Below are 16,131 nucleotides of genomic sequence, written 5' to 3'. Positions count from 1 at the left end.
ACGCCCGCGTCGCGACGCCGGCCCCTCAGTCGGGATGCCGAGCGCGCAGTATCTCGTCGTTCACTTCCGGCGCTATGCTCGGTCATAAATGTCCTTACACTGCGGCCACCTGCAACAAAAAAATCGCGGGCAAACGTGGACGCGATTATTTATTACGAGTTGTGATTGTCGTGCTCGTTACAGGATCGTCGTTCGCCCAAAGCTCGTCTTCCCCGTCCCCCGGTGAGTGGAATGCGATTTTCAAACAAAAACACCTTTTTTCTTTTTTTTTTTATTGCAAAACCCGAGTCATTAAATCGCGGCGAAACTTCTTCAGCGCAGAGAAAACAACGCGGTAAAATCGTGCGTGGTGTTCAAAGTTTCGCCGATTGTGAGATCGTTGTATCAAGTTTTCGGGCTGTTTCTAATATTGCTTTTCGAACAAGACATGAAAGACTTGTGCGGAATTCACATTTCTCTTATCAATAGCGAGCTTATTGTCGAGAGCTTGTCGCGATTTGTATCCGGTTTATTTTTAAAAGAGACATGATAAAGTTGTGTGATTTTCAAATTTGTTTTACCAATCGCGAGGTTACTCTCAGTTCGAAAGCTTCACGCGATTTGACGTGGAAAATTTATGCGGATTTCAGCTTTCTTTCACTAATAGCGAGCTTATCGGGGCGCTTATTGTCAAAAATTTTACGCGATTTTTATCAAATTCGTTTCTGAAAAAGACGTGAAAAACTTGTTTTCAATTCGAAAGATTGATGTGATTAGTATTAAATTTGTTTTTGAACAAAAAACTTCTGCAAACCTGTGCAGTTATAAAAATTTTTCAAAATTACTGCGAGCTTGTAAGTTTCAGTGCTTAAAGCAATTTGCCAAAAATTTGTTGAAAAAAAAAAAATTAGGTATATAATCGTCGATTTTATTTTCGTGTGTGAGTTTCATCAAGCTTCTGAATAGACGAGGAGAAATTGATGAAATGCATAAATCGTTGAAACCGTTTGCGATTTACACTCGGTGCAAAGGGTTTCAAATATGTTGTTTTTTGTCGTTGACATTTCTTAAATAATAATAATGATATACACCACACGTTTTAATATAAGCTTGATGTAAGACATGATAAATACTTTTTCCAATCAAAGCCGATACTGTCAATATATTTGTAAGTTTGAAGTCACAATGGAGTGTGTCGAAATTGGTGACAGAAAGAAATTGACGAAGAAGACACACTTTCTTATCTACATTGCTTATATTTGCTTTCACACAGTGAGAGACAGAGAGAGAGAGAGAGAGAGAGAGAGAGAGAGAGAGAGAGAGAGAGAGAGAGAGAGAGAGAGAGAGAGAGAAAGAGAGGGGGAGAGAGAGAGAGAGAAGAGCATTTGCACTTTGGTGTACATAGAACAGAAAGAACGGTATTTTCAATTATTAAATCATGCGTGGAGTTGAAATTCTGCAAATACGATATTTAATTTACGAAGAAATAGAAAAAATTTCCGACAACATTCAAACAATTGTACAATAATGTGAAAAGTTAAACGAGTATGCTCAACATGCCACTTGTGAATTTAATAATTGTATGCAATTTACTTTTTCATGCATCGCTATTACTGCAATTGTTATAAAACTAACAATAATTATTTCTTCATCTGTGATGAATGAGGACAGTTTTGCTCCTTTCATCAGGCTACGCTTATTTCTATACTGGATTTTTCCAGTTTTAAACCAACCTGCGGTCTCTGCCCTTGCGCAATTAATCGCGAGTCCACAAAACCTGGAATATACATACATACGTATATATATATATATATATATAATATATATATATATATATATTTTAGTACATATTCCATGTATAGTATACATACATATATAAAAATGTATGTACAGTAGTAAACGCGGGTTGATTTACAAGTGGTTTTTACCTCAAACGTTGTTCACCAAGCTGATTCTCTCTCACTCTTTCTCCGTCTCTTGCTTTTTTCAACAATCCACCACTTTTACTCACTATAACTTTTTCATCACCTTCCCAGACTATTACATATAAGAGTGCATTCCACTCACATATTTTTACCATTATTTTACCATTCATTTCAACATACTCCTGAAATAGTTTTGTGTAGTTCTTTAAGAAAGTATTTTTATGCATACTCATTGCAAATTATTTATTGTATCGCACTATTTTAATGCTCGTTCTTTTTCTTGGTTTCTACATATCTGCTATTATAATACCGCCAGTTTGTCCCTTGGCCTATTTCTAGGCCACGTCATAATAAATAACCATCTAATCAAATCTAGCCTCTTTATTTTTTCTTCTCATCATTTTTCTCTCTCTCTCTCTCTCTTTCTCGTTCTCTCTCTTAGTTTATACTCAACGCGATGGGAAAATAAATTATCGAGGAAAGTAGTGGACTCGAATAGTTAGGCATAAATTGCGTTCGGTGAATGAGGGAAAGTTTAAAAAATTCGGAGATAAATAATCGACCAAAAGTTGGAAGAAAAACGAAACGAAGAAATGATTAAACAATGTCGTTTATTGTTTGATCGTTATTTTGCACATTTTTCGCGAAAATCTAGAATTTGATTTGCCTTTTGTCTGCAATAATTACCCACCTGGTATTTTACGCGGAGTTTCAGAAATTTTGCAAACTGTGGAAATAATAAAAACTCTTCGAGTCGATCAGCGCCGATTTGATCAAATAAATAGAACAATAATTTGCAGGTACTCGCACAAAACCCGCGTATACCAATTAAACGCTAATTCGTGTGAAACTCGTGTCACGTGTTATTCCTCCGAATTTCGTTATCGTTGCCTGTTGAACAGAGAAATTTGATATTTATGTTTTTCCATCTCGTGAATACAAAATACGGAAAAAACAATTCTCGTTGATTGATATCCAATTTTCACTTTATGTGTGACTAAAAATTCACAGAATTAGAGAGAGATAAAAAAAGTTTTCTAAATTTTTCTCCCCAATTAATTATATCTTTTTATACAACATAAAATTTACATTCCTGCGGTTAATTTTGTAGAAAAAAAAAAAAATAAAATAAAAAATTATTCATTTTGAAATTACAATAAAATTCCGGCAAATTTAATGTAACAATTGAACGATATTACTATCGAAAAAAAAAAAAATAAGAATTGTGAAAGATTAATCTTGTCGATATAATCGATTCTTTACAATTTGTTGAAATTAATTATTTTTTTACTTCCCTCTGTTTAAAAACGTGTGTATAAATAATGAAAATAACGAAATGCTCTTCTGCATATCGAATAAGGGACCGAGCATGGGCGACTTTTCGTTTGAGTTATGCGGGCCAAAGACGAAAGTTGAGTTAAGGTTGATAAGTAGTAGCGAACCGCGATTGAAACGTTTTAAGGTTAATCGGCTTATCGTCAGTCGGACCCGCGGGTTTACACTCGAAACGCAAATAGGCTTTTGATTTTAGTTTTGCATTCTCATTCCGCTCTTTGCGACGTTGACTCCTGTTCTACTACATTTTTCCGGAATCTCGTTAATCAACGTTACGCCGTCACCTTAATCTCAATAAATATCCGGTGCGAATATCCTGTATAAGACAACAACGAGGAACACGAAAAAGAAGGATAAGACGAAGCAGAAAAATTAATGGAAGGCAGGAAAAATATCGCGCTAATTAAATTACGAACTCGTTTGTCCTCGCAAAACAAAAGAACGTCTCGAATATCAAAATTTATGCGAGTTTCACGTGCGCTTAAACACACACACACACATATTTTATGTATACAAGATATTTACGAACGTCTCAAGGAACGAAGCTGCGCACTTAGAGAAATGAAAATTTTAGTCGAACACAATAATGTTCTCTGTATATACACGCGCGCGCGCGTGTGTGTGTGTATAAATACATGTACATATGTTTATATACATATATATATACATATATACATATAAATATACATTTATGTATAGATGTGTGCATGTAAAATACACAACTAGAATACAAATCTTACAGGTCGGATTTTCTCATTTCCCATCTCATCTCTTCTCGTTTCACTTCGTGGTTAGGTTTTCTTTATTTCCTTCTTTTTGAATATCATAGTGACATCTGGTTACATATATTCGATCTAGAAAGAATTAATTAAGCGCGTGACTTTATTGTCATATTATTATTATCGAACTTGAGAAAATACGTGGCGGCGAAGTTCAAGTCGAAATGTATAATTCGAGATGAATTTGAGTTCAGAAATTTCGTCTTTTGGAATTAAAAATCTTGCCGCGTGTTAAATCGTGTTTAATTTATTCTCACTATAAACGAATATTTTGATATATATCAAAAGACCAAAAAAAAAAAAAAAAAACGAAGCCGTTATTTAGGATAAAATTTGATTTCCTAGATGATTGTTGAATTTTATTGTAGGAACTGAAACACAGCGGCGTTCGATCGAACAGTTTTTTGTTCCGTCCCGAGTTCTTCTTCCCTTCCGTTTTTACTCCGTCTTTTTTCCACCTCCGAGTCCCCGGGAACACTTGAATTAACGCCGTAAACCGTCTGGGTAAAATGGGGAAGAATTAGGGCGAAAAGAAAAAGTAGAAGAAGAATAAGAAGGAGAAGCGTGACGAGGAAGAGCTGAAAAAAAGGGGCGAAGAGGGGGCCGCAAAATAGAGCGGAGCTTTCGGGGAACGGGGGGTGATTAATAACGCTAATTGCACCCCTCGCCGCCTGTGCACAGACTTTTATTATCCAGTTTTCCACGCGAGAAAAGACGCGGCTGCACACGCGGTCTCCATCGCGTTTTACACATCGTGTCTCTTGTAATTCGCAGACACGTGCGAAGCTTTTTTTCTTTTCTTGATCACTGTTTATTCACTTTTTCATTTCCTTCTATACCGTACAGCCTCGTTTTCAAATTCTTAACACATTGTACGAGTCGTGTAACGTATAATTTTTCCCTGCACATGATGGAAAGTAATCAGAGAACACGGAAATAGAGAGAAAGTGAGACGAAAGTAAATGTCCATTAATAATAAAACAGAAAACCGTCACATGGCTTTGTTTTCATTGATTTTCGATTAATTTATAGTTTGAAGTATTCTGAAGCATTTTTTTCTTGTAGTTTTTTTTTTTTTTTTTGCGGTCATGTTTAGAATCTCCATTTCATCAGAAACGGGTACAAGAAAATTGTCTAATCTACCGAATACGCCATTGAAATATTTCACTGATTCAAGGCGCTAGGCTACTAGTTTTGGGATTTTTTCACCAAAAAGATGGAATGAACGAAATTCTATGAACGGACTTTCATTAAACCATCATTGAACTGTGGAAAATATTTTTCTTTTCGTAGTGTTTGATAAAAAAATGTCGCCAGTACAATATTTCTTTTCTGATGTTTTTTTTTTCAAAAACAAATTTTCCTCGATTATGCATGACAACAGATATAGAATTGCATAGGATCCTTTTGAAGTATTGATATTTGTAAAAATGGTGCACTGCTGAAGAAAGAGTTCATTTCAAAATTTACGGAAAACAAAAGTCGTCCGAAAATTGTTTATAACAAAAGAACGAATCTGGTTTTGAATGTATAGTTTAATTTTAAAGTCAATTGGTAATGAGGTCAATTGGTTCGAGCTATGAGTTCGCCTAGCTTGAAAAACGTGGTTTGGAGATAAACGCGTTCAAACTTACGACCTCGGTTTTGACACTGATTCTATATTAGATGAATTCGAAATTTTTCTTGCCCTTAATCGGCGATTTCTGGGACATAAGGGAGGCCTTCTACCACATTCGCAGCTTCGTCACAGGCTGATCTCTCCAGCCTTGAACTCGACTCTATTGAACCCGTTGCATTTTTTCATTCAAGTGCTAATGACATTTGCAATATTTGGAAATTCGTCATCGGGCCTTGAGCCAAAATGTAGTTCTTAAAAGATGCAGGTATAGTAATTTGCAAAAAAAAAAAAAATCGATTTCTCGAAATTTCTAGAGTGGCCCAACCTCTCAAACGTACGTGCTTTCACTCAATAATTTAAATTACTGTCCCGACAATTTTGTTTATATATCAATCAAATAAATACTCTGTGCTTGAAAAAAAAAAAAATGTTTCTGCCATATTTTTTAAATTCCACAAATCCTTTCTCTGTCTGTAATAAAATTAAGTTTTTCATATTTCGAACCTACGTAATATTCTGAGTAAAAAAAAAAGGAAAAAAAAAAAAGAAAGAAAATTTATCAACTTATTTTTTTCGAATATTTTTTCGCCGAACTCTTTTAACTCGCTATACCCATTATTTGATAATGCGCGAGGGGTGAAGAAAAGTTTGTTTTCTTTTATTATTATTGTATTGCTTACACCTCCGCACGCGTGGTGCCTGAAGGAGCAGGGATCAAGTCGAAAAATTGGCTCGTCGAGGGACGCGGGAATATAGGCTCGGCTAACAATGAATGCTATTCCAAAGTTAAATTAAATATTTGTGAGGTCGAGCTTGTAGTTTTGTCAAGCCCATTTTCTCGACAAAGCTCACGCTCTCTCTCTCTCTCTCTCTCTCTCTCTCTCTCTCGCTCGCTCTCTCCTTCTCCTGAATTCTGCCGCTCCGTGGTTTAAACTTTACAGCTCGAACAATACTCGCGTTGCTTGACACGAGGCCAAAGGCGAGGGTCGAGACTCGAATATACGACCTGCAGACGCTCTCGAAGCCAGACCAAAACCATGTTTCAGGCTTTATTTTCTAGCGGCCGAAGCTCAGCTTCGCTGCAGCGCCGATTATTCATTTTCACCTACGATCATCGAACGAAAAACTCCCACGCATTGATTTTTATTTTCATTGTTTTATTTATACATTTTTATCCCTTCCGGCATCGATTTTGCGGTCGATGTTAAACAGCTCTATTATACCGAATAACATTACTTCACTGAGTTCAAATTTGCGTCCACCATATTGGATCCGCCATCTTAAATTTTTGTAATCCGATTTCAGAAACTTATCATTTATGTAGAACATACATATGCGTACGATTTTTTTCAATTAATTCGTTTCTAACGATAATAATTTACATTGTTATTACTCTCGAGTACCAAAGACTTATTATTATACTATCACAAATAGTAAAAAACCGCAAATAAACATGATGATAATTTCTCTGAATATATAAAAAAAAAGGGAAATCAAATAGGTGATAAGAATACATACCACCATAAATCAACGGGTTAAAGTGTTCTTGGAGGCAAAAAAATTAAAATAGCGGATTCGACCTTACGTACCGTTACGGCCGAAATTATTTTTTCAGAAGCTATAAAATTTTTAAAATTCTCGAAATCGTTTCCAAGGTTTTACAGTCATTTACGGAAAAAGGACAAATATGGCGGATGTGAACTAATATCATTTATAAATGTTTTAAGTAAAAAACACATTTTGGTGTTGAAAGGGTGTATCCAAACATAAGGCCGCTTATCTTTATTAACGATGGGTAATTTTCGTCGAGTCTTGGTCAATTGAAGAGACATTTTTTTCCTAAGCAATATTTCATGGCAACGTTTCGATCGGGCTGCAGCCGATCATCTTCAGGCTATATTTACCGACATATCTCAAGCACGGTGTTGACGCCTGGCCGGTTGGCGCGAAAGACGAAAATTACCCATCACTAATCCTCCAACGGTCACTAACTTCAAGATATCTTATCTTTATTCACTTTATCGGTTAATTTTACCGCGAACAAAGAAAAAAAAAAAAAAAAAAATTATACGCTCTTTTACCACGAAATTCGCCTTTTCGGCGCATACGTCCTTGCACCATTACACACACGGCACAACAACGTCCTCCCTGTTTTCCGTTCGAATCCCAGCCCCGCGTGATTTTCCGTTCAGTCAAGGGTGCGGCCTAAGAAGACCCCCCACAGCCATAAACTTGTCCGAATCCGCAGTCATGGCGCAGAGCGTTAAGGGAAGCCTGCAGCTCCGGAGAATCCGAGCCTCGTTATCTGACCCCGATAAACGGGTGCAATCCGTTAATGCATGCGCCTTGTTTGTCTGTGTGTGCGTGTGTAAAGGGGTGGAGGACGCAGACGGACCGCCGAGACGGGGGAAATGGGGTGGCAGCAGCCCTGCTCACCGTGCGCACGGTGATCTATGTGTATCTTGCGAATTTGGAACCAAGCCTAATGACTCCGGGTACCTGCACCTGGCTAATAATTGTTGTCCGTACGCCCGCCGATAATAGTCCTCGCGATTAACCCCCGATGTTCTCGCACTCCGCGCACCCCGATCGATTCGCCGCCTTGCCAAGGGGCGGAAAACACGCTCGGAGATTCGATTTTACCGTTTTGCGTTCACGCAAGACTTCCGTGGCTAAGCCATGGCACGAAATTGACCAATCGTTTTCAATCGCCTTGCCGCTAGGGTTAATAAATAACGGTTTTCTCGGTGTTTCTGGAATTATCGTAACAACTGATAGCGCAACAAATGGTACCTTCATTTTTCTGAATCCGTGAGGAGGCATTTTTTTTGGTAAAAATATTTGTTTTTGCGGTAAAATTATGACAAATAACCGTCAGACCACTCGTCAAGGTTAGCGAGAGTCCCTTGTTCTAAAAAGTTTGGAAGTGGCTGCAAAATAGATTTTTATCTTCGTTTTATACCCAAAAATACACGAATGGAAAAAGAGGGAAATTTTTGTTCTTCCGGGAATATCGCGTCAACGATAAGAAATTTTGAAAATAATTTCGTACAAAAGTTGCAGAGATGAAAATTCTGCGTCGAAAAACAACCTCGGAAGTTAATTTTCGACCATTATTTAGTACGAATCGTAAAATTCACTGCTACTTTATAAATACTGGACGAAAATTAACTTCTGAATTAAAATCGAAGAATTTCAATTTCACTAATTGCCGTAAACTTCTATTAATTCTACCTGAATTTCGTCAACTCTTTCCGCAACACGAACGTAATTTTTATGATCGTAAAAATATTTTTTCCAATATTTTTGGTATCTCGCAGACACGTTTCGTATCGCAATTGCTACGTTACAATGCCTGTCTGAGAGCAAAGGAGAGTTGAGAATTTTCACTCGACGACGATTTTCCCAAGCGTGAAATAATTGTTGTTGCAAAAGCAGAGGAGAAGCCGCGAAGACGAAGCGCGTCTTGCGAGACAACGAGCATGAGAATAATTACTAGGTATACCTAACAAGGAAACCGCGACAAGGCGATGAATCGGTAATGAAACGGCGAATTGTTCTACCGTAAATGTCGGAAAACGGGGCCAGTCACTCAATTTTCGCTTAAAATCATTTTGCGTATCAAGCCTTGCATCTTTATATTTACATAATACAGCCGCCGTTCTTCTTCGTATTTCCGTTACCTTTTCCTTCTCAACTTCCACTTCGATTCGATCCGGCACCCTAATTTCCGGTCGGTATTGACGTTATTCTCTCCAATCCGTTTTTCTCCCTTCTTTTTCATCTTCCACACGGTAAAATGAATTTTCAAAGAAATCATCTGCGAGTATCAACACGAGAAAATTGAATTGTTTTTTCGGTTCAGGTAATTTAAAATCTGTAATTAAATACGAGCAAACTTTTTCTCTGTTTTTCTTTATAATTTTATTCATATAGTACAATAATTAATTATCGTGTTTCAAGTTCAAATCCCGGGTTGCTATTTCTTGAAAAAAAAAAAACCAAAAAGCCCTAAAAATTAGTCACGGTTTGAATCACGGATTTCGAGGCGAAATTCATTTCGCTAATTTTGATACCTTGACTCTTTCCCCTCTTTAATTTATAAATTCTTTCGTCAATCACTAATTCCTTTGCTTAACTGCAGGGACACATAATTTCTTTGTGCACAGAAAGATATTTTTTTTCAAGAACTTTGACAAATTTAGCAAGACTGCTTGTCTCTCATTACCGTGATTGCAAAATCCCCGGTTGTAGCCGCACAAAAATCCTTAAATCCCAGGAGGATTTTCCCGCTTTTTACACCCCCCGCGAATCATTCAACCTGCCATTGCACAATGTTGTATATATATTTTGTACAGGTGCAATAAAATTTTAATCCCGGAAAAAGCTTCTTTCGAGAAATTTACATTGGTCATTAATTACGATCTGTAATTTTTTATAAATTGAAATACATTTGAGCAATTGCAAATTCGGTCAAATTAACATGTCTTTGTTGGCCACAGAATAGATTGATGTACGATCGTTAATTATTTAGAAATTGATTGCACAATAAATCGAATAACTTCAAGCGGTAAAATGAATTACTTGCACATGAACGCTGAATTTTTCAATAATTGAAATTTTGGTTTCAAACATTCGGCTGAACGTTCGAAACGAGTTTCATTTTTCCCTTGTATCCTTTTCAATATTCCCATACAGGTTTATAAGTCACTGTTTTTAAGCCAAACATGAAAATAAAAAACAGAACGAAAAAACAGAAAGAAAATGAAAATAAAAATAAAATAAAAAAAAAAACCTCGCGAGTCCAGACTATGATTTCATTCCTAGTATTATTATTGACTTTTTAATGAATCGGAGATTTCTGCGCGATGAGATTCGAAAGGAACGTGAGAATAACAAACAAATGAAACGAAAAAGAGAAAAAGTAGAAAATTTTTGTTTTTAAAATCGTGTTTCCCAGAGGACAGATTCTCTTCTTTTACTCTCCATTCAGCGGTTCCCTTTCTTTCTCACCCTCCATTCACACCTTCGATATTATTTTTTTGTTTCCTTTGCTTTCACCGCAACTTTTTCGCACCACGTATGAAAGAAAATGTTATAGAATATAAGAGACTGGCGGATGCGAATGAGGCGTAAGGTGTGAGTATACATACGTATATATATTATATACGGCGATATGTTCCGGAGTTAATAATTCTGCGTGAAAGTTGATAGAAAAGCGGTTCGCGTTGGTTTATTCATAAATGTATCTCCCATCCAGCTCTTGAAAAGTTTTTCACCCCGCGGGATTTCACAAACAATTCATGCGCCTCCGTTGAAGAAGCTCGAACCACCGAGTCGGTGTTTGACTATGAATAACACGATATTTCTCTCCATCTCTCACTCTGCTTTCTTCTTCCTTTCCACGTTCACTCCGAGAGTCGACGACGATTCTATCAAATTCAAGCTTGATCCAAACGGTGGATGACAACCGGAATTTGTACAAAGAAGAGGTGAAAAATAAAATTAAGAGAAACTCGGAAACGTGTCGCACAAGATTTTCGTCGCTCAATCGTCAATTTTCAATTCTGTTCTTTTTTACGATTTTTTCATTATTTATTTTTCTTTCAATCATACTTCGATTTCGATGTTGTGTTGAAATTTTTCTTCTCGTTGTTTTTTAAGTTACGTCCTTTCTGAAATACTTATTCACGGGTTTGGTTTCAAAATGATTTCAATGATCAATGGAGAGAAAAGAGAAATTTTATACGATAATCAAATTTTCTAATCCACTAAAAAGTATTACACATTTTTCGGCGATATTGTTTGGTACGCGTATCGCACTGTTGATTATTTTTCCCTTTTCAGTTTACTAAGCTGAACGGTTTTGTTTTTTTTTTTTTTTATCCGTAAAACGTATGCTGGAGAAATTTTGAAAAAATAGTATAAAGGCATTCAGACGAAGAATCGTCGTATTTCGTGTAAATTGTAATTGTCACACCTGTATCGGCAAATTAATTACTTTTCTCCAGCTCGTTTATTGAAAAGAATATTGTCTTTACGATAACATGTTTTCCTTACTAATTTGCCAAATATAAAAAAAGTGCAATAAGAACTTGCGAAAACGTTAAAAACCAAGGTTAAAAGAGAATATTGAGGAAGGGTAGAAAAGAGCCTACACAAAAGGAAAAGAAAACTTTGATTCGCTGCTGATTAGTTGTTGAGAATAAAAAAGAGAATAATAAAAAATAACCCCAAAAATCAGGTTTTTGTTTTTCTTTTCCGTGCGATTCCGACGCCGTGTGATAACTTGCGGAACAAAAAAAAAAAAAAAGAGAGAAAGTGAGAGGGGGGGGGGTTTCAATGACTGACCCTCGTGTCCAAGACACAGCGACGCGTGGCGTGTACCTATAATATAAAAGGCAGGAAGCTGGATAGGTAATATATAGGTACACAATATGGTGATTGCTCCCGAACAATCGTCCGTGTTATACGATCTCCGTCTTCCTCCTCGCCTTCTTCATCACCTTCTTCTACTCTCGGCGTTTTTACGACGCACTCCGAACCCATGTATCAGCCTCTTCCGAAACAGCCAATGTCACCAGGTTCTTCCACTTCTGACGCCAGTCGTTTTATCCATGTACATATGTAGGTAAAAAACGTACGTACAAAACATGTATGTACGTATTATACGTATACATATGGGGCATTCCACAATCAATTCATTTGTATAGTAAGTAGAAAAGTTCAGTAAAACATGTATCGTTGAAAAAACTGTTCGAATGTTGTTGGAATTACGAAAAACGAGGTACGCGTAACCGTTTTGCGCTATCGTCGATCCTTTTTTGATAATTGCAACGCAAAATCAGTTTCTGAGGTTTACTCTACTTTTTTAGTCAAACAAGGCTTTAACGTCAATTTATTGTTGCACAAGCGTTAAATTTTCGCAACGGTTAGGAGAAAATATTGCAACAGTGATCGTAATGGGAAGAATAGTAACGGATACTAGACTTTCCGGTAACTGTTGCGAAACTAATTTTCATTTTCTACCTAGAAATATATTTTTCGGTCGTAGTAAGAAATGAAAATAGTTAAGGACTGAGCGGTAACCGGAACTAAAAATTTCTCTCCGTGTAGGGTCTGATCCTCTTCCTTTTGGATTTGGTCCGCTGTTTTTTATAATGTTGTTCCAACTCTAAAGCACATTCTAATTTTTTTCAGATTTTGTCCCCCTCCCAGCCTCTGTAAATTTAATCCAAACGTGATGTTTTGCTTCAAAAATGAATTCTATAAGTCGAGAAAAAAAAAAAAATATCTAACTATTGTTTAAGGATCGCAGAAAAAGCTCTCTCAGTTTCCTACCAAAAATTGACTGTTTAAATACAGTAAAACGTCGGCAAAGTTGAAGAAAGTGCCAAACATGTCGAAAAAAGGTCTTTATTTCGCATGAAGAATCGCGCTTCGAAGCCATTTCCACGACTACGGGACTCTATGTGGAGTTTGAAAAATGTCTGGGGTGAAATTCACCCCAAGTGACCTATCAGGGTTAAATTATGAAACTGCGACATTTTTGAAAATTATCATATAAATTATATAAATTCTGTGGCCAAAACCGAAAATATTCGAGCCAAAATTGAAGTGAGCAGATTTGAATAACTTTTCAAGAACCTGTTTTCGTTTCACGAGAATTTTCAGTTTACGGCTCAAGCCTGTTTAATCAGTTTAATTATGCGATCGCGATTGACAATTGATGATGATATAAATTATCCGTCAGACTTGTATAACTATATATAAAAAGAGAAAAAAAAAAAAATCCCAGCATTCAGATATCTGTTATCTAGTTTCAAAAACTCGATATGAAAATAGCTGTAGCTATAGTAAACTGCATAAAAAAAACTATTATTAAATCGTTTGTACACTTCGTCGGATTACAAACAGAACGGAGGTAATTCGCAAATCACAGCTGCTGTTCGAGCCAAGGATGACAGTTAAACGTGGGCTAAATCAGTTGTGCGGAAAACTGTTTCAACCAATTTGTTACGAATATTAGATAACATTATATTGCAACTGTCGACCGCGTGTGACGAAATCAGCCATACACATTGTAATTATACTAATAATTGTTGATCGATTCGTTTGCATACATAGAATATAAACTCCGTGAAAAGTAACATAAATGTTTTTCACCTCCGGAATTGGGAATGATTTTCGAGTGACTGTTTTTCGCGTTTCGACTGACGTTATTTTTTATTTTTTATTTATTTTTTTTTCATTCGCTCTACGTTTGTTTTATTCCCTTGCCCGACTGTTTGTACTTCATTTAATGATTACGTGTTTGACGCGATTGCAGCTGCAGCGGCAGAAATGAGCTTGCAGCTTGTTGGACGGCGTGTTTGCGTAATGAAGAAATTTCTATACAGCACGCGTACGGTGCTTGATTCGTTTGCCCTCCCCCCCCCCCCCGCTTCTCTCTCACTCTCTCTCTCTCTTTCCTTCTCTCTTCATACCTGCAGCGTGCTATCCGAAACGGCATTAGGGGTGAAAAGGGAAAAGAGGAAAGGGGATGGTTATCGATACTGGCCAAAATGCGATCTATTTGAATGCAGAGCTGGTGGCGTTCGGCAGACGAAGCTTTCTCTCTCTCTCTCGCTCTCTCTCTTCAACCCTCGCATATAGTTTTACGTTGTGCACGTAGAGTGCATATACTATACAAATTCAGGTGAAGTATTTCGAAGCGAATATGAAAACCCGACCTGCCGACTAGCATATAATATACAAATCTTGTTATATCCTATACATGTATACCGTACGGATCTACGTTTGTATATGTATATGTAATACGTTGCGTATATCTATGTGAGATACGAAAACCGCCGAAACCCCCAAAAGAATTACGATCTCTTAGATCGTCGAAAAATCCACTCCGCGTGGAAGCTCGGGGGATGAAAAAATGGCAAAAGAAATTTAAGGGATGAAAAGAGAATGGTAGAAAGAAAAGATTGAGCCGGAGAAAAGAGAAACACGTCACATTCTTTTCAAGGTGCATTCTTATGTCTTTCTTTTCACACAAAGATGCAGGAAAAATTTCAATATTTTCGGGTATTTTGCGTTTCGAATGTATTTTTTCCCACGACTTTTTTCTCTGTACATTTGAAAATTCGCTTTAATTTTTAGCTACGAAATATATAAATCTCGTTGTTTTTTGTTTCCTTTTTCCACTATTTTCTTTCATCATCTTTTCGGTTACATATCGTCCTTTAAAAACTATGAAGCAAACAAACCTGTTTCGGTTTGGTCAATTATTTTCGATACAAAAATAAGTCCTGAATTAGAAAAACGCCACGAAGTGATTGCAATAAGACCAAAGAAATAAAAAATAAATTGACTCCTCCGTATCCTATTTTCTCTGATCCGTAATATCAATATCGTTCGTGTAAAGATTCGACGATCAGGGAAATTTGCAGAACATTATTGATTTATATACCTACCTAAACGTTAATATTAAAGCGTAATTCGAAGATACATAAATCTGCAAAACGTTTATACGTATAATATAATAATAACGACTCGACCGAAGGAAGAAGGAATCAGAGGAATCAGGGGAAGGGGAATCCAGTTTACCGGATGACTGGATCGGAATACCGGCCTGCAGATCATTAAGGTCCCCGGTTCTCAAAATTGTTTCCCCTCCGTTCAAAGCCAGATTCGTACGTACACTGTGCACATGCGAATGTGTGTACATGTATGTGTATTTGTATATTTATACAGGCGCAATACACACGTACCCACACCTGTGGGAAATTCGAAGGCCACTCCCAGCAGTTGATTATTAAAATTTTCCCCTAATTATTTCCATTCGTGACTGATTTGTTTAATTACGAATCCCGTTCCCCCACTCTTCGCATTTCCCTCTTCACCGGCTGATTTCAACGGTATTTTCCGCTGCTGTGATTCTGCAACGCGCGTCTCTTAATTAATTGCTAACTGTATTTACGTAGCCTATTAATTAGCCCCGCTTTTCATCGGACCCTTACCATTAGGTTCGTTCGTATATACGTGTTATAAGTATACGTGTATACGATAATTGGATATTATCAATATTGACATCGATTTTCTTCATCCCGTCAGATGCGTGAGCAAATTTTCATTCCGCGTATAATTTCCCACATTCGTAGGAATTGCAAATCGTAATTACGGTCACCGGAAACGTTTTAAAAAATCGAATACACAATAAAAGAAGAAAAAGAGGAAGAAGTTTCGAGAAAAGAATATTGAAATCTCGGTAAAGACTTCGATTCCTACACGATCTGGAATAAATAACATTTCGGTATAATTTTCTCTTACGCAAAAATAAACTGTACCTACATACATATGCCAATAATTGTTATTTACGCCCGACGAAGTGAGTTGACTCACGTTCGTTTCTCCGACATTAGCTACTCGCGATGCAAATAAATAATTAAACATAGAAGGTAATTTTTCTGCAAGGTCGCAGATCGGGTCTTCTTCATCACCG

General features: G+C 36.9%; 1 protein-coding gene and 1 long non-coding RNA gene across 3 annotated transcripts in view; one reads left to right on the top strand and one right to left on the bottom strand.

Moving 5' to 3' along the window:
• Nucleotides 1-16,131, top strand: part of LOC107221592 (lachesin) — a 106,140-nt gene continuing 90,009 nt past the window's right edge. Inside the window, exon 1 of one of the 2 annotated variants that reach the window (XM_015660637.2) lies at nucleotides 1-222. In XM_015660637.2, coding sequence (XP_015516123.1) covers nucleotides 75-222 — 148 coding nt within the window. In that variant the 5' untranslated portion in view covers nucleotides 1-74. The remainder of the gene's footprint in view (nucleotides 223-16,131) is intronic. The other variant, XM_046737151.1, reaches the window with a different exon arrangement.
• LOC124293977 overlaps nucleotides 3-16,131 on the bottom strand; it is a 97,633-nt gene continuing 81,504 nt past the window's right edge. Inside the window, exon 6 of the long non-coding RNA XR_006903841.1 lies at nucleotides 3-109. This is a non-coding gene — a long non-coding RNA (uncharacterized LOC124293977). The remainder of the gene's footprint in view (nucleotides 110-16,131) is intronic.

This window comes from Neodiprion lecontei, chromosome 4 (assembly GCF_021901455.1).
Source record: "Neodiprion lecontei isolate iyNeoLeco1 chromosome 4, iyNeoLeco1.1, whole genome shotgun sequence".
NCBI lineage: Eukaryota > Metazoa > Arthropoda > Insecta > Hymenoptera > Diprionidae > Neodiprion > Neodiprion lecontei.
Note: the sequence above shows the minus strand (reverse complement) of the source record. Positions and strands in the feature narration are given on the sequence as shown.